Source organism: Eptatretus burgeri, chromosome 6, assembly GCF_056783735.1.
Source record: "Eptatretus burgeri isolate ZD-2024b chromosome 6, Ebu_testis_v1, whole genome shotgun sequence".
Lineage (NCBI taxonomy): Eukaryota > Metazoa > Chordata > Myxini > Myxiniformes > Myxinidae > Eptatretus > Eptatretus burgeri.
In genome coordinates, this window is record NC_140966.1 from 7,316,635 (window position 1) to 7,336,634 (window position 20,000).

The 20,000-nt window shown below is 43.8% G+C and overlaps 1 protein-coding gene across 1 annotated transcript in view; it reads left to right on the forward strand.

Annotated features, from left to right (window-relative positions):
• The window catches only part of NAGA (alpha-N-acetylgalactosaminidase), a 42,638-nt gene that overhangs the window by 14,652 nt on the left and 7,986 nt on the right, over positions 1–20,000 (forward strand). Inside the window, exons 4-6 of the mRNA XM_085883869.1 lie at positions 11,060–11,154; positions 17,654–17,815; positions 17,986–18,183. Of these exons, the coding sequence (XP_085739995.1) occupies positions 11,060–11,154; positions 17,654–17,815; positions 17,986–18,183 (455 nt within the window). The remainder of the gene's footprint in view (positions 1–11,059; positions 11,155–17,653; positions 17,816–17,985; positions 18,184–20,000) is intronic.

Sequence of the window (20,000 nt, forward strand, 5' to 3'; positions counted from 1 at the left end):
GGATTCTGCTTGCTCGGCCAGCTTCTGACGTCATGCCTATCAATCGTCCCTCGGGGGCATGACTTCACTTGTTGTCAACCTTTGAAGGCGGGGCTTTCTGCCCTTTTGTTGTGGCTTTAGGGACGTGTTCCCCACCTTTATTGCCGATTTTGAAATATAAAAACAGGGAAAAATCACAGAGGGCAATCACATACTGGGGAACTTATTCTTACTCCCTAGGCTAATTTACGCCGAACCACCCCTCGTGTCATGACACGTAACACTTAAGCTCACAGGTTCCCTACTTACTCACATCGAAATGCCTCCTACACATCCATGGACCAAGCAACTCTACACAATGCTGTATTCACTATTAGATTCTTCCATCTACCCCCACAATTGCAACAATATTCTTCAAATGCGATACGTTTGTCAAAGATATCCCATAATTATTTTGTTTCTTTAATATATCGGAATATAGCATGAGTAAAAACAGATAGTTTATTACTGTGTGTGTGTGTGTGTGTGTGTGTGTGTGTGTGTGTGTGTGTGTGTGTGTGTGTGTGTGTGTGTGTGTGTGTGTGTGTGTGTGTTCTGTTGATTTCCCTTTGTATCTGAAGCAGGCTGTTCACATAAAATTCAAAACATGCAAACCACCTGGTCAGTTTGTTTATAGTGTACAAACTCCTGTCCGAACAGGAACCACACTAAGATAGCAAGCAGCGTAAGCTGGTGTCTTGCAGCCTCCAAGAAGACGAGACTACTTGCTACCTGCAGTCCAGGCAGTAATTTGTAATTTCGTCAGGATGCCGACGATAACTCACCGACTCTTCGCAAAAAACACCGTGGCATCTTTAACACCCACAAACTAATGCTGGCAGATGGAACACCTAGTTTGATGTCAAAAACGAGGGATGATATACACTCCGATGAATCGCCCTGCATGCGAAGGACCAAAATAACTGTTTAGAGCTGGACCGAGAGTCAAATCCAGGATAGGCAGCTCAGAGGTGAACCATTTATATACATACATATATCTTTATTAATAAATGTGTGTGTGTGTGTGTGTGTGTGTGTGTGTGTGTGTGTGTGTGTGTGTGTGTGTGTGTGTGTGTGTGTGTCTTCCCCACACCTCCAAAACCATAAAACCAAGCAGCCTGAAACTTTGCCTGCATACTAAGAAAACTCCAAGGAAGTGAAAGAGTGAAAAGTGGGTGTTTGGGTTAATTAAAACAACCCTTTTGAAGATAATTAACAGCCTTATTTAATTACTTACTTCATCAGGCGATTCTCGGCCACCTCGCTGTTTGGGGTCTCAAGGCGTTTCCTGGGGAACCTCGCTGAGGTTTGAAGCCGCCATGTTTTTTGGCCTGCTCAACCTTTCTAGGACTTGGACCAGGCCATAACTTGGAACAAGCTTTTCATCATAGCTATGAATCGTTGGGTACATTGCAATGCTTATAAATGCCTGGAGACGTCGGCATTCATTGTTTTATTTCATTTCCGCACGTGCGATCGCCATGAGTATCTCTTAAACTAAGAAGAATTACAAAATTGAAGTTCCAGGATCGAACTTACAAGCAGTTCTGACTCCTAGAAAAGTGTTCATTTGTCCAATTCTGACATATGTGACATTTTCGGCGTCTTCGGGAAGTGCATGTTGAATATGACAGTTCAGTGATTGCCAATTGCGTGCCAAGGAAGCCATTTCTTATCGTCCGTTTCATTGCAGTGCTTGTTTGATGGCTTAAGCCACTTGGTGAGCGCTCTCCAAGCTGCTTGGTTGTTTGTTTCAGGAAAAAGTACACGTGCTTTCAATCTCACATTGATTTGACATCCATTTCTGCCTTTGTTGGGTCCCACGGTGCCGTGCGGTGCATGCCACGGAAGGTGTCTTACCCCCTGAAAATCTGCAACTTTATTTTTACAGGACATCGATTTGTTAAATCTTTTTGTGCGATGTCCATTTGTAATCCACCTCTCACTTCGACATCGATACATATTTTAAAAAACAATGAGGTCCACCGACCAGGTGTTCACAATGTTTGTTCTTGCTGTGAAGGCATAAAGTATAGATCGACATTTTGTGTTCTCTGGTTTGGTACATTTTTGAATTGAACTTCGCTAATTACCAACTTTAAATCGTCTTTCAAAGAATGCTGTTTCAAGGTAAATCTTTGTGTTTGTCGTTTTTATTTACTTTATGCGTGTGTACATTTGCACATGTGTGTATGTATATACACTGTATTACTCCAATGGCACTTGGCACCGGTGTGCGTATTATTGGTTATTGGTTGTTGATTGATATCTCCATAAACAGATTTCAAAAAGTGGAACGGAGCCCTCCCAGGTCTCAAAGTACCCACCTCCCGTGTGTGCGTGCGCGTGTGCGTGTGTTGTTGATTGGTATCTACATATGTGGGTTTCAGAATGTGGAATGGAGTCCTCCCAGGGTGGGCTCAAAGTATCCACCTTCGTTTCAGTAAGGGGTCACGATCCACGGACCAACCTGGGAAGTTTCCTGTTCTCAAAGTTTTGTGCCAAGGGCTCTCTTCAGGATCTTCGCTGAGCCCCGGACAGCTTCCAACTGCAGTTAGTTTGTAGTAATATTCCCAGGGATGGTTTTTTAATATATCTGTGAGGTTCTTTGTCATCACTTCTGTGGCTCCAACTATCACTGGTACAACTTAGACATTCTTCAGCTTCCAGGATCTTTTCACTTCATTCTTGAGGTCTTGGTATTTGTTCATTTTCTTGATTTCTGCATTGTTTAGTCCAAAATCACTGGTATTAACACCTCACGTAGCAATGCCTTCTTCTCTCTTTTTTTTTTTTGCACCCAAATATGATATCTGGTCACAATGCTTTGTTTTTGATGTTCATGCTCGATGGGATCATTAGGTCATACGTGAGCGGTACTTCCATGTTTTCAGAGATTACTTTTGGAAAATGTTCCCACAAATGTTCTGGAACTGGGATATCAAAGTTTTTGCAGATGTGGTAGTGGTTAACATTACAAACTCTGTTGTGTCATGAGTACAGCTGTTCTGACATGAGTTTTTTTTTATTTAATTGTGTTCGGTCATGAAGCATAACATATTGTTGCGGATTTGGAAGCTCACTGCACACAACAGCCAGGTCCTATAGATCATCTATATCGGTATGTGTTTCTAGTTAGGGTCCCGTCCTATGTTTAATGGGTGATTAATTGTATGTGCGCTGTGATTAGGGTCCCGTCCTATGTTTAATGGGTGATTAATTGTACATGCGCTGTGAGTTATTTTGATAGTTAGGATTTAAATTACCAACAACAACAACGACACCTGCCCTCGCTTCCTTCCACCATCATCCACCGGCACCATTGCAGACGTGCGTGTCAGCACGCACGTGGGCGGAGTCCAGTGTGCTCGGCGGGGTTTCTCTGGACGTTGGTGTACTGGCTTCGCCCCAAATATGGGGACAAGCGTTTCATTCTGGCTTGGATCCAGATATGGGCATAGAGCATTCTCTCTGCCCAATGAGGGAGTGCAAGCGTGGGATAAGAGAAGAACGCGTGGGCCAAATGACAGAGAGTTGAGAGTTGTCTTCTGGTCTTCGGAGGAGAGTTGTCTTCTGGTCTTCGAAAGGGAGTTGTCTTCTGGTCTTTGGACGTCTGGCGGTCTTCTGAAGCCAGTCGTCACCTTCCTGGGGTCCCGCCAACAGAGCGTCTTCTCTTGTGGCCTGTGTGCCTGCGAGCCTATCCCGCGAGGATCGCCTGCCTGAGCTTGGAGCAGCATTGTGTGGCGGGTTCGAGTCCTGTCACACCGAATCGTCGAAGACCGCACGAAGCAGAAAGGTCCAAGAATAGGCTCTGACCTCCAGCTCGCCTTTCCTCGAGCTGGAGGCCTCCAATAAAGACCTGGTGGGTCCGTTTCTTTGTGTGTGTGTGTGTGTGTGTGTGTGTGTGTGTGTGTGTGTGTGTGTGTGTGTGTGTGTGTGTGTGTGTGTGTGGTGGGGGGGGGGGGGCACCAATCTATTAAGTAAAACTGCATAAGTGCTTGTACATAAATTTATATTCCTTCATTATTCGGTTAATTCTGCCTACTTGCGTGTTCCCCTGCCCCATTATAAATAAATATCCCTTTTGTTAAATGTTCCAGCTCGTTTCTGTGTTTCTTTCATTGGCTTTGGCTGACCAAGGCACAATCTCGGGTGGCTCCCGATCTAGAATTGTTCGGAATACATTATTCTACATGTGTACCAATTTTGGTGCTTTTATGCAAATTTGAACAATTGATCTGAAATATCAGACGACGCTGCCGGACTACACAGGGTCAAATAGTGAATCCATATGTGTACAAAGAGATCCTCCGCCGCCTCATGAGATCAGTCCAGGACAAGAGGAAGGATCTGTGGGAGAACAATGCCTGGGTGCTCCACCCAGTGTGACCACTCCTTGGCTTTTTTCACAAGATCTTGGCTATTCGTTGTTCACCTTGGCGTCTTGGTTTTCTATAGGTTTTCTTGGCGTATAGGTTTTCTATTATCATCGCTTTTCCGAAACCTTGTGAATTCTTGGCTTTTTTCATTGGCTCACCTTGGCATTTATGAAAATGAGGAGTGGTCACACTGGCTCCACCATGATAATGCCCCTGCTCACAGTGCCCTGAGCATCCTTCAGTTTCTGGCGGAGAGGAATGTGCCAACTTTGGAGCAACCCCCGTATTCACCAGACGTGGCCCCTCGTGATTTTTTCCTATTCACCGAGCTCAAGGGGGTGACCAAGGGGACCCGATTTCTTGATGTGGAGGCCATCAAAAGGGATGTGACGACGGAGCTCCGGAGGATTCCAGAAGAAGCCTTATGGGGGTGCATCGAAGCGTGGAAGAAGAGGATGGACAAGTGTGTGAAACTGGAGGGAAACTATTTTGAAGGGGACAAGCTGTGATTTCAATATATTTTTTGGAATAAAATTTCTGTGAAGTCAGTCCCGTTACTTTTCAGACAGACCTCGTATATATAAATATATATATATATATATATATATATATATATATATATATATATATATATATATATATATATATATATATATATATATATATATATATATATATATATATATATTTATATAAACATATATACACATTCACGTGGTCTCTCATTTTACACTACGGCATCAAATACTGGACTTATTGAAGGAGCATGTATGAGGATTGAGAAGGAAGTTGGGCGAACTCTGTTGTGGCTGCCTTGCCACCATCACACCCTTGAGCTGATCTTGAAGGTGTCTTCGAAGAGTGTTTCCGCGTCCCATCAAATGGTCCTGAGATCCAGATCTTTTGAAGGTTCCGAAAACGTTAGCATTTATTCGATAAGAAGTCATATACAAGTATGACCATTCTGGACGAAGAAGAGCCTGTCCAACGGTTTCTAGAAGAACAAAGTCTGAAAATGGTTGACGACTTTCAAAAAGTCTAGAAAGATGCAAGCCATCCACGAGAAGATTACAGAGTTTTTATGTCTGTCTCTCGTCTTTCTTGGAGGTTGGACTGAAAGCGAAGTCAAATTCAGGGCTCCAGGAGCCCTGCATTAAGCAAGGTGGATGGCAAAGGCCGTATATTCACTTAAGATTGTCCCATTCAATGAACAACTGGAGTTTACTGATCGAGAATTGAAGGGAATGAGAAAAGTAGCGTATTTTGTCGCCCTCGTATATGTCCGCGTTTGGCATGAGGCAATTGTGAGTCGATGGCACCAAAGAATGACTTGGACATGATTCAACTTCTGAACTGTTACCCGGATAGAAATGTCAAGGAGAGTGCTTTGAAGATGGCTAAGCGACACCTTTGGTATCTGTCAGAAACAAATGTTGGTTTGGCTTTCCTGGATGAACGCATTGCTCTGGCAGAGAAGGAAATAATGTTCCAGAATTTGGAGAAGCCAGAAAGGAAGAAAGAATCGAGACGATTAGAACAAAAAAACCTCGTCTTTCAAGGGAAAAACCTGAGCGACTTCGTCACCCGCCGTACAAAGACATGATTTGGATTCTTCAGGGTCGGCGACGTGGACGAATACTGCAGCGATGCACGAAGAAGCTCCATCAATGTGCTTAAAGTGGTGAATGACACTGCAGAAAGGGGCATTGTCCTGACCAATAAGTTCAACGAGTCAGTCAGGGACGAACAGCAGAAGCAGTTCCTGTTGAAGATCGTGGAACACCACAGAAAAGCCGTCACCAAGCGAACAAAAGCAGGAGTTGCATCTTACGAAATTATCTAATGTAGTTAACATGAATGCTATTAAGTTCAGTTTCAACTTTTTTGATGTTTAGTTTTGTTGGTTGTATTCTAGAATAAAAAGAATCAACTAGATAATGAATAATATATATATATATATATATATATATATATATATATATATATATATATATATATATATATATATATATATATATTGTTGTGGTTACCAAATTCGCAAACCACCATTCAGGTCCCTTAGGTGAGGTATCTCGGTAAGTACATGTGTAGTTAGGTCCAAACCCGTTGTCTAGTGGGAATACATGTCATTTATGCGAGCTGCGACTCTTCAGGATAGCCGTTTTTCTTTTACTATCTTTATTTTGGACCAACCGCCATGATTACCACCACAACCACAACATCAACCACCAACCACAACGCCGCTTCACCACAACCGCCACGATCTTCACGTCACACCTCGCAACCGTAGCATCGCCACCGTTCTTGCCCCGCTGTGGGTACCGGTGTTGGATTCGTGCAGAGCGCGCGTCGAACAGCGTGTACAAAATCACGGATTTTGTGCTTCAAAAACGGATCAAAAACGACACACGCCCACTTTTTGCCGTCCAATCGGTGAGCGAGGGACGATTTGGCCCCGCCTCCAGGACGATCGATATATGCAAATTTGTGGATCAAGAAGCCTTCACGCCCACTTTTTCTCGGGCCAATGGGGAGCGAGGTGAAAGGTCAAAGGGAGGGGGTCAAAGGCGAAGCTACGGGGGGATAAAAGGACCGTGTTCGTCAGTCAGAGCAGTGTGGAAGTCTGGAGCCCGAAGCCTGCAGTAGCTGGAGAAGCTGAAGAGAGTCGAACGAGGAGAGCCCAAAGAAGAGTCCAGGGTGGAGAGTCCAGAGGCGGAGAGGCGGCAGCGGCGAAGGCAGACGAGGGGGTGCTCGCGACGGTGCCGGGAGCTGCACGCCCGAGGAAGGCCGGCAGCGCGACCTGGCCGAGGTGGAGACGCACACCAGGGATAATAAAGATCCTCTATACCCCGAGCATCAGCAACCCCCTCCTGTTTCCCCCCGCGCTGAGATAGTGCGACCAAGGGGGCCCCTTTCCCACCCCCTGCCAGGCACTGTCCGCGAGGCCCGCGGAGTGAGGCGCCATCGCCGCTCCGCGTCTCATCACCAGACGGGTAGGCGCGACCCGGTCTCGGCCTCAGGCCCGCCTCATCCTTGAGGGTATTTCTTTTCCTTGGTTTTGGGTATGTGTTGTCGGCGCCGTCTGTGAAGTAGAATTGTATAAGTGTTGCCGTGTGCTCGGTAGTCGGTATTAGCTCTGCATTGTGTTCTCGCTTTTATATTTGCTTTTTGTGTAAATTGAATTGCATTGTGTCTTTTCTGTGTGCTTTTGGTGGAATTGAATGTGTGCTTCCCGTGTGCCGCGAATAAATGTGCTTTATTGTTGAACTGTTTCCCGCTTCGCTTCGTCATTTCTTTCTTTGAATCCTCATCTTGCTTCACGTGAAGGGTTGGTAGTGGGCTGAATACGCCCGATAATTAATCGAACCGTCGAGGTCGACGATAACACCGCTCGGTTATTCTGATAGTACGGAACGGGTCGCTTAAGTGGCCCGTGTCCGAAGTCGACCTGCGGCGAGGTGCGATCGCCCGGTCTACCCTCCGCGTGGGTACTTAGGTAGGTCGAATTTGGTGAGCAACCCTATCCCACGCGGGGGCTGATTGGCTCGATCGCGGTGAGACCGAAAGGTCCACCCGTGACTGGTTCCCGGCGTTAGTCCGAGAGGGTCACGACTGGATTGTCCGTCCGGTGGGCGACGTGCCGCGATTCGAGTTACGTGGCCGTCAGCACGCCGGCGGGCGCGAAGCCGCAACAATATATATATATATATATATATATATATATATATATATATATATATATATATATATATATATATATATATGTATGTATATATACAGTAGACTAGGCGTAAGTCGTCACCATCGGGACCGAAAAAAAAAGTGACGACTTAGAAATGTGACGACTTACGCGTATGCGAACATTCATGATGACTGTGGGGTGAAGGATGAAGTCGAGCGTGGCCTGGACACGTATGTGTGAGAGCCGGCTATTGTACCAAAAGGAAAACACAATCCTCGGGGCATAGGTGGGGGTTCATTGGTGAGTTGGAAAGTGATCAAGCAAAGATGGAATTCATGAATCAGTTTATCAAAAGTAAAGATAATGAACAACTGTAAGACAACAACTTCGCCTGCTTATCACCATGTTGGGATTGACCAACGAACCCCAGAGACTTTTCTGGCAGCATCTACCAGAAAAGCCCAGTCTCATCGGCATTGTACACGTCCCGAGGCTGATACCTTTCCAAGATGTCTTTCAATTTGCCATCCTTCCAGTCGTGCACCACTGCCGAATCCACGCTGCCTGATTCGCCGCACTTCTTGACCTTGCCGATTCCCCACCTCACTTTGAATCTGTCTATCCAGTGCATTGGCAAGGTCTCGGCATCATCATGCCCGAGGTCCGCAGCGAATTTACGTGCCTTCAGCAGCAACATTTCACAGTCCAACCGAATATTTGGCTGAGCCGACATTTGCCGAAACCAGATGATAAGCGCGTCATCGACATCTTCAAAGGACACACATTTCACGCGTTTCACACTTACCACCGGCCTCACGATCTTCTCCACTTGTCCAAATATCTTGCCCTTATTCTTCAAGATATCGTTCAATGTCTGCCGTTTGATGTCCAACTTCTCAGCTATGGCTGTTTTCTTCATCAGTGGGTTTGCCTCGAAAACAGGATAATGTCGTATTTTTCTTGGTAGGTTTTAGTTGTAAGCTTACGCTTAGTCGCCATTGTCCTGCCTGCAGTGCGATCAACGTGTGTACGCAGTTATAAATAACCTATCACTGGCGGTGTAAACCAATGAACGAGCATCACGATTCCATGAAATCGGGATTCTCACGAGGCAGCAGTTCCGTGTGACGAATTAGGAGTGGTAATTTACTTGAGTTTCCATTACGTGGGAACGGACAACATCTGACGACTTAGACGAAGTGACGACTTAGAGATGACGACTTACAGAGGGATGACCCTTTATTCATAGGGACTTAACATGAGATAAATTCGGGACTTTTTGACGCTGCCGACTTAGGCGAAGTGACGAGTTACACGCTGCCGACTTACGACTAGTCTACTGTATATATATATATATATATATATATATATATATATATATATATATATATATATATATATATATATATATATATATACACATATATTATATATACATATATTATATATTATCTTCTTCTTCTTCTTTCGGCTGCTCCCGTGCGGGGTCGCCAGAGCGGATCATCCGTATGATCTGCAAGGTGATTTGGCACATGTTTTACGCCGGATGCCCTTCCTGACGCAACCCTGGTCGCCTCTTACAACACAGGGATATGGTACACCTATTTTAACCGGGGTATACACCGGCCCAGTACACTGGTACTCATTTCGCCGACCTCGGAAGGATGACAGGTTGAGTCAACCCCCTGGTGTATTAATTCAGTGGCTTTTTTCATATATTTTCATAATATTTTCCATTTCTTTTGAAGACTTATTAATTTTTATTTTTCAAATAAATCTTATTATTATTTGAACTGGAGTAAAATTTCAAGTGTGCAGACTGTGCAACCTCTAAATATTACCTGATCTTTCTCAAAATTGGCAGACATCCTTTGCATATCAATCGGAATGGGGGCATGAGCAAAGTCAACAAAAATGTCATATTTTAATATTAAACCTATAATATGAAACACCTCTATGTATATGTATATGTATATATATTTATATATATATATATATATATATATATATATATATATATATATATATATATATATATATATATATATATATATATATATACACATACATACATATATATTGGGAAATGGGTACAGTAAGAGTGTATTGCCATCACTTACCAGGAGCCATTCACAGTGCATCTTACCTTGCACAGCCAATCAGCAGCGTCTTGCGACTCGTTGCCAAGCCACGCCAAGCATTGGTCACGCTTGCCTTGTCTGGGCATTAATCAATGTGAATAATGAAATGTGTTTATCTAAATCATATTTTCTTGAGTCTGCATTACCTGGGTCCTTAGCAATTAATATGGTACTATTTTCAACTTTGTGCGACCAGTGATTTGTGAGTCGGTGCAAAACTGACAAATAGTTACTGGATCTTATACAAGTCACAAAAAAGGAAAAAACATTTAAAAAATGAAAAAAAGGTGTTGTGATGGAATCCAAAAAGAGAACCAAACAAGTTGGAATGATGCCACAATCCTCATGGATTGACATCACGACATCTTTTGACATTATTCTGTCTCAATCCCACAACAAATATAATACACAATGACAATGAGCAATCAGAGATTGCAGACCCTCACCAGGCGTTGTTTTGTATGGTGTTTCTATGGTGATGTGTTAATTAATAATCGACATAATTACTATGTAACTACTGTATCTGTAATTAATACTTTCCAATAATAATTATGATGTAATTATTGGATGTACTCGGTTCCAATTGTACATAATCAATAGATGTACATAGTACATTTTAATAGACGTACTCACTTTCCAATGGTACGAAAATAATAGACGTACTCGTATTCCAACAGTCCATAATTAGTAGAGGTACTCACGTAACATTATCATTGCCATGTGCAGTACCATTACCATCATCATTATTGTCATCATGATGTACCATTGTCATTATCATTATTTTTATTGTCATTATCATTACTTCACTCCATTTATCTTCACTTCACAATGTTTTGCAGGCTACCCCAAAATGAGCAAAGCTTTGAACAAAACGGGCCGAGTGATTGCATATTCTTGCAGTTGGCCTGCTTACGATGGCGGTCTTCCACCAAAGGTGTTTTTCTTCATTTTGCTCCCAAAACCAATGACAAATTTAATAATAGTTATAATAATCATACTATATATAATTTGCTGTGTGTGTGTGTGTGTGTGTGTGTGCGTGCGTGCGTGCGTGCGTGCGTGTGTGCGTGTTAGTGTTAGTGTAGTATCTCTGTATGAAAAGCATTGAGAATTTAAAACTACTTTTCAAATTTCCATACGTGCTTTGTATTTTATGTGCCCCTAAATCGCTCAAAGAAACAGGTTGAAAAGTTTTGGTTGTGCGCTGAGTGTGCATGGGAACATTTTATGAAGTTTGGTTGGCCCCATCCAACTTAGCATTTTACTTTTATATTAAAGTGGGGAATATATACTCTTTATATAAACTCAGCCTGGGAATTCTTCCACAGAAAACTGCTCTCTGTAATTCACCGATCCATCCTATGTCAACGTCAGTTATCCTCCCCTTCCCGCCCGTGGTGCACTGAATCCTGTGGTGAGGCAGTTGCCTCAAAACAACTTGCCTTCTATTCCTGGAAGGAATATCCGATCAAAGGTAATCTTAGATCATTCCCCAAAACCCAGAACAAGTGTATGTCCACTCTTAAGAAAGCCAGGAAACATAATCTGTCTAACCTCAAAATTGAACTTCCAAACTTGTCTTCCTCTTCTAAAACCTGGCTATGCCTCGTTACGTCTGTCTGGAGTACACTCCACATCCATCCCTTCCCTTATTTCATTCAAATGGTACCACAGCCAACTCTGCTCATGAGAAGGCTGAATGCCTCAATTCTGTGGTTGCTTCCAAATCTTGCATCTCCAACCCCTCACTCTCTGTACCCATGCTTCCCTGTTGTACCCACCTGCTCCTGGACTCTGTGTCTTTTGCACTTGAGAAGGTGGAAACGTTTCTGGCAACCCGAGACTCTGATTCTGCGACTGGACCGGACGGCATCAGCGCACTTGTCCTGAAAAACTGCTCTGCTGCTCTTGCACATCCTCTTTCTGCTCTTTTCACCCTATCATATGCCCTAGTTCATCTTCCACATGCTTGGAAGCCAGTCAACATCGCTGAATTGCAAAAACAAGGTGCAAAAACTGATTCTTTTAAATATAGAACTATCAGCTTACTTCCAATCAACAGCAACTTCATGGAATCCATCATTGCAATTAATATCAAATCCTTCATTTTCTCCAATGGCCTCATCTCAGATCATCAATTCGGATTCAGACCAGGTTCTCTCTCCCTTGGACTTGCTGTTTCTACCTACCCAATAATGGACGGAAGCCCTCAATATCAGACATGAGACCAGGGCTATCTCTCTTGACATATCTTGTGCTTTTGATATAGTCTGGCATCCTGCCTTGCTCTCTAAATTGTCTGCCTATGGAATCCAAGGTCAACTGCACACATGGCTCACTGACGTCCTCTACTCTCGTAGTCAACCTGTGGCTTTCAACGGAATCCTTTCATCCCCAATGGAGAGAGAGGGAGATGATCACATGATTGATGGAGTAGATTTAGGAGTTTGACAAACATGGATGAATCATTTAATAATGTAGGCAGATGCAAGAAATATTTTGGGGCTGGATGTTATCATTGTCATGGTCACATCCTAGTACTTGAGAGTAACTACTGCTCATATTGGGTCACGACTCCTTTGACCTACTGCTCATATTGGTCATGACTTTGTCCATCCTGACTGAGTGGCTTTGATTCATGTGGAATGGATGGATGAATCGGTAAAATACCCAACTCCTTTGGGATGTTTAGAGGAACATTACTTTCCTTGTGAAAGACTTCTTTTTGGCACTCAGAAATGTCTTTACATCTTGGGGGATGAAAGTACCACGATTATGACCTGAATAGAGCTGATTGATGAAAGCCTGAACCTCTAATGAAAAGCTTGATCACTTCAGTTCACCAAGTTTCAGGTCAAAGGATGTCTTCTATCATGTGCAGCACCTGGTTTCTGGTTTGCATCATTTATCGGGAACACATCGGTGCAGATTATACAATGCACAAGCTAATACTAAAGGATCAAGACTCGCAAGCGCACGGCCTATCTCAGTTCAAGACAAAGGTGTACTCAAATTAAATACATGACCAAGTAAGTATGTTCAAGAAGACACAGTATTGGATTCACAATATAATTGACAGTGCAGCGAACAAATGACAACAGTTAAACAGGACACACCTGGTATGGTCTGCTAAGGTTTTGAAGAAGTTTACAGAGATCCATGAAAACCACATGTACTCATAAAAACAGAACCGAGTCTCACTTGAACTCTCATGCTGGATTTTCCAGTACTGGAAGACTGTTTTGCATTTGATACAAATGCCGTTTTCCCCTTTGGTAGCTGTGTTGTTTTCTGGGATGACTACCTTTATTCCACTTCAACAAAAGGGAACTCAGACACTACCTTATGGTACATGCCAACCTGTATCATTTTCGTGTCTGACATGAATATATGCCAGTTCATGTCGCAGGTATATAAGAGCTCCGAGTTACTGTTGTTGTTGGGGTTCTTGTTGGGGGTCAATTTTTGAAATGTGCACCCATTGGTCAAACAACTGCTGTACCACACCCACATTTGTCGATTGACTCGACCTACCAGGCACCCAGACAAATGATATGGCTGCCATCTTGGGCCTAAGATATCAGGCCTGTAGGCCTCTGCTGATTATAATAAAATACTACGTGGGTTTGTTGCGTCAGATTTCCATTGGCTTTGGTTGGGTCGAGTGTTATTCACGATGAGGGACCCCCAAAAAATCTAATCATATGTTGAATAATAGTAAGGTTTAATCAAGGCCTTGAGGCCTACCCTTCTTCCCTTTCATGTGAGCGATCGTGTTTATTGTATTCTCTCCTTATTACCATCAGTTTTTATTTTCTCCACTTTTCCCTCCATCCTCCTTCTATCCCTCTGGATAAAAAAAAACCTTACCCCACGTAACCACGTGATTTCCTGTACCCTCCTTCTTCAGCTGACCTACCATCTACTACTTTTGCCAACCCATATTCACCAAACACCATCATGATTTTTTTCTTCAACCTTTCCTTCACCTAATTTTACGTAATCTTTCTCAAAAAAACCCCCCCAAAAACCCCGGTCTCTTCAAATGTTTCCACTTCCTCCTTCACACGTGTGGTTTTCGGTGTCGTATCATAATTACCGACTCTTTTTCTTCTTCAAAAGGCTGTTTTCAATTCGAACTTTCCTTCATCCCGTGTCTAAAACGTCCAACTGTTACAACTTTTCTTTTCTCCAGTCTCTTAATTCTCCTTGATTGCATCCCTCACGTAATATCTTTAATCACATCTGTGACTTAAAAATATACATATTTAAATCCCAGTTTGCAATGCATGTTCGTGTTCCATCAATCGTCCTTTTTTTCCCAACTTCAGTGCCAATTCACCCCACCTCCTCAAATCTACCTCCTAACCCCTCACCTGTTATCCCCTCTCCTTACCCCTCCGATCTTACCCCTCCTTCTACTTCTGCTCTTGGCACCTCTTCACCGTCTTCTGCTTCAGTATCAGCTCCGACTCTGTTGTCCCAAAGTGTGTGGTGTTCTAACATCTGTGAGCTTCATTCTAACCTCACATATATTTCACTCCCTCAATCAGTACAATCCCCATCACCATAAACTTGCTCCTTCCTTCCTCTCAGCACACCTACCCCCCTCTCCCCAACCCCTCAAATATTGTACCTCCCCCTGCCTGCTCCCTTCTTCAACAGACCACTACCAAGTCTCATCCTTACCCTTTCCTCACTTCTCCCATCGCCCTCCGCCTCTTTCGCTGTGCCTGCTCTCATCCTCTCCCCTCTCTCTCAAAGCAACCTGCACACTCTTCCCCCTCCAAGCTTCCCTCTCACCTTTCTCAAAAATCCCCACGAACCATTCTCCCTCAACTCTCCCCCTTCTCCCTCCAATCTTCCCTCTCACTCCCCCTTCCCAAAGTTACCCACCCCCTTACATCCACAAAGCTGCCTCCTTCCCCTGCCCTCTCTCCTCCATCTCATCACTCCACCTCTTCCAATCATCAACTGCCCTCTGCCCCCTCTCTTATTACTCCCCACTGTAATTCAACCAATCACTACCGAGCCTTTTCTCCTCCTCATCCGGCCCTCTCCCCGAGCAATTCTGCAATCACCTACACTCTTTCAACAACACTCCTTATCACCACCCCTTCCTCCCTCATCCTACCCTCCCCCTCCCCTGCACCTAAACCTCCTTCCTTCCCTCTTCCTCAACAGTGTGGACCTCAAACATCCGGGGAATTCGCTCAAACCTGACAGATCTTTCCATGCAGGTTGCCACTGACAAACCAGACATTATCTGCCTAACAGAAACTTTCCTCTCCCATGACGTGTCTGACTCCCAAGTATCTCTCCCTGGTTACTCCCTCTTACGGTATGACAGACCTGAGCCTCGTCCTGGTGGAGGTGTTGCTCTTTCATCCCCTCTTCCTGTCCAGGCTGGCGTTCCTCAAGGTAGCGTTCTGGGCCCTGTTCTTTTTCTGGTTTTCATCAATGATCTCTCTGACTCTCTGAAAAATCCTCTATCTCTTTGCTGATGACTCCACCCTCTGCCGTACCATCGGTCATCCCTCAGATCGGCAAGCAGCACCCTCTTCACTCTCTGCATATCTGGATAAAATTACAAACTGGTCCAACACAGGGAACATGTCCTTCAACCCTGGCAAATCTCACACTCTCACTGTGTCTCTCCAAAAGGACCATCTGGAAAAATCTGGAAAACCATCAACAATCCTCTTGAAGAAGTCCTTTCATTCAAGCTTCTGTGTCTCACTATTTGCCATGTTTTTTCCTGGGAAAGCCACATTTCCAAGCTGGCCTCCAAAGCCAGGCAAAGACTGGGCATCATCCGTCGTGCAATGTCCTTCCTTGGCACACCTGAGCTCCTGACCACATACAAAGCTTTCGTCCACAGCCTGATGGAGGACTGCTCTCCCCTCTGGGCTGGTGCTCCCGCTTCTCACCTTTCTCGGCTTCACGCCGTGGAAACCAAGGCATTTAGGATCATTGGTATCTCCCGTGATGAGGCTGAGTCTTTGCGTCTCTCACTCTCTCATCGCAAGCAGGTCGGTGGTCTCTCTTCCACTGTCTCCTCTCTGGCCTTGCCCCCCCCACCCTGTTTGCAATATATACCACCCCCATATTTCCGCAGGGTGCTCAAGGTCCACCAGCAACCCTCTTCTGGTAAAACTGTTTCATTCCTCTTTTTCCCCACCTTTGGAACAAACTCCCACACTGTCTTTAATCCTCATGCCTCCTTGCTGTGAGTTGTGTGTTAGCTCTCATACGAGCCTCGACCAAGGTATACAAAAATAAATAAATAAATAAATCCCACTCTTCCCTCCAGGTCTTCAAAACAGCTGTTCACCACCATCTCTTGTCGTCCCCCATCCAAAACCACAATCTTTTCTACCCATGCTAATGTACCCCAAACTCACCTCCTTTAAATTCCCTGCTTTCCTTCCTGAAATCCCTGTAGTGTCCATCTCGTTTACCCCGTGTACTCCACCCCATCCCTCCCCCTTCCACAGAGGTTGACATGCATAAGAGGTGTTGAGTTGATCTTTTAATAGCACAGTAAATTTGTGTTTCCCAATCACAATGTTCATATTTTAAGAGTGCTTTAAATGTGCGTTTCCCAATCGGCCCGTTTCCGGATTTTGTCGCAGGTTGTGACACATTCTTGTTGTGACCACAATCACAATTGTGACCACAATCGGCCCGTGCGGTCATTCTTGTTTCATAAAGTGAGAGCCTGTATGACCTTGTCAAGAGCTGCAATAGTTTGTTTTTCCTTGTGCAGTTGATAAATCCTGCAGTAACTCATAGTGGGGCAACTTATCGAAATATAGCATAACAATTGTGCATTTTGTGAGGAAAGCACCAAATTTGGCACACTAGTAGCCTAACATATTATTAACAGATTTGGATATTGGGCCATCTCAAATTCAGCCGCTGATGGCTGTGGCAGCCATTTTCCACTGCCATCAAAAATTTTGAGATGGCCCAGTATCCAAATCTGTTCATAATATGATAGGCTATTAGTGTGCCAAATTTGGTGCTTTCCTCACAAAATGCACAATTGTTATGTGAAGTTGCCCCACTATCATTGAGTTTTCCAGGAAAAAAAGTTATTAATGCAATGAAGTCATTTGAAGAGCTGTTTCACTTTTTGAAAGGACCATTTGTGATGAGCTGCTTGTTCAACGTCTAGTTTGTTGGTTTATCACCAGTCATGGAGACGATGGTGAATCATCCCTTCCATAACCCTGTAAGTGATCTATGGGAGGGAGGTTGGTCTTGAGCTTTTAGCTTAAACGTCCTTTTAAATGTAGAGGTTTTTTTTCATGAACCATAGAAGCAATCGTCTCTTTGATGCATTTATCTGAAATTCAACAGACAGTTTACTATGTTATTGCTGTTATTTTTTATTGTTGTTGTCATTGTTATTGTTTTCATACCTATAGGTGAATTATACACTGTTAGGGGAGATTTGCAACCTGTGGAGGAACTATGGGGACATTCAGGACTCGTGGGATTCTGTGCTGAACATTGTGAATTGGTGGGGAAAATACCAAGACATCCTCATTCCAGCTGCTGGACCGGGCCATTGGAATGACCCAGACATGGTAGGTCAGCCATTTTAGTGGTGTGTCACTCTGTTTCCTCTGGAATTTATTATTTTGTCTTGCATGTTATAGTTATATATTTTTCCCCTTCTCTGTCATCATGCTACAATCCAATAGTGCCTTTGGCAATTTAGCTTGGGTTACAGCATGCTCTTCCTGTGTTTGTGCAGCTCATTGTTGGCGACTTCAGCTTAAGTGAGGGTGAATCTCGTGCTCAGCTGGCCATGTGGGCTATCCTTGCTGCACCCCTCTTCATGTCCAATGATCTACGAAGAATTGGACGCACTGCACGTGCCCTTCTTCAGCACCCTGGCCCCATCAACATCAATCAGGACCCTTTGGGCATCCAGGGCCGACTATTCTTTTCCGTAATACTCTTTCTTCATCATTAAGTGGCCATTACGTGTGAATTTTGTTTTGCAGACACCCTGGATTTTACAAACACTTGCTTTTTTGAATGATGATTAAAATATACATGGAGCAGTATACTGTATTGTGGAAATTATTTAGCAAATGATTGCTTTTTGAGCATCATTGAACAATTGATGCTCTGCCATATTTGACGGGAGTGTTCTTGAATTGATGCCTGAAAAGCAACCGAAGAAATCAAAGAGTTCAGTTGGCTCAATCGTTTTTATTGATTAAATGTTAACGGTGGTATGATAACTTCGATGGGAAGCAAAGTAAAGCTGATGTTTCGGACATTAGACTTTCGTCGGAGCAGGAACAAACAGTTGGCTTGGTTCCTGTAGACTGGAGAATGTTCTGTGATGCTACAAACGAGTATTTATTTGGAGAAGTTTTGAATTGATCAATTATAAGAGTTGAAAATTCGCAACCCAGGGCAGCTTTGGGGTGGAATTTTTTGAATAGTTGATTTAACTTTGTTTTTGTTGATTCTTTCAAGTAATATCTTCAATTAGCCAATTACTTCAATGTGTGCAACAGTTGAATTCCTTTCATTATTTTATTTGCTTACGTTCACATGAGCCTGGTGTGGCTTAGTGGTTAAGGCAGTGGCTTGAGTTCCTTGGGGTCCTGAGTTTGAGCCCCGCTGGCTGCTGAATTAGCATCAGGGGGGTTAACTCAGCCTGTCATCCTTCTGAAGGTTGGCGAAATGAGCAGCAGTACACTGGGAATTATCCCTGCAGGGTCGAAGACGACTAAAGGGTTGGCGTCAGGAAGGGCATCCGGCCGTAAAAACATTGCCACAAGAAAGGGTACCATGATTGGAGCCCACAAAAAGCTGACCCCCTACTCAGGGATAAAGGCTTTCAAATGGTGTGATGATTTGCTTTCGTTCCCATTGACATGTCTATGTACAGGGAGTCCCTGACTGACAAACACCTGGACTAATGAACCCAACCCCCAATGAGATTTTTTTGCTGTTGAGTGTCCGAGATATTTGTGGGCAGAGTGACTCGGTTAGTCGGAGCATGAATATTTCTTCCACGAGATGTAAAGAGCCTGAGCCTCGCATGGACTACAGTATACTATACAGACAGTTCTGTCCTGTTCAGTTATTTTCTTTACACACATTTTTGCATCCATAGTGCCACATTTTTTTCCATTTTAGTGACGATGAACCCTAATCATGGTTGATAAACATCGCATTGATATTGTTGCAACAAAGAAATGCAGAATCTTGGCATTGGAAAGGAAACCGGACATTATAAAACATTGTGGCAGAAGGTGAAGCTTCCCTCCTACATTGATCGTTCGTTAGACCATAATTTTTTGATTATTGGTACAATTATGAAGGACAAAACAATAATGATACTGTATTTTATTTTACAATATGTTTTTGGTTCATGAGTCAGTAAGTGACCACTATATTCGTTATGGGTGTGCGTCTGTCTGTCTGTCCCAAGCATAGCTCCGTGCGTTTTGATCCGATCTTGATAAAATTACGGAGCGAGGTTTGTATCATGATCTAGTTGTGTTTTCCTGAGAATGGGCGTGCTGTGCCCATTATGGGCGGAGCCACGCCCAAAAAACGTGTTTTTAGGGGGTAGCCGGTTTCAAGTTACATCTTCTCCGAGGGGGTTTGTCGAATCTGGCAGGAGTTTCGGTATTTGGTTAGCCCAATGGCACCTGCATAGCCCCACGGAGCTCGATTTTTCATTTTCGTCCCAAGGTCAAGGTCACAAGGTCACGAACTTAGAAAATGTCCAAAAAAATCAAT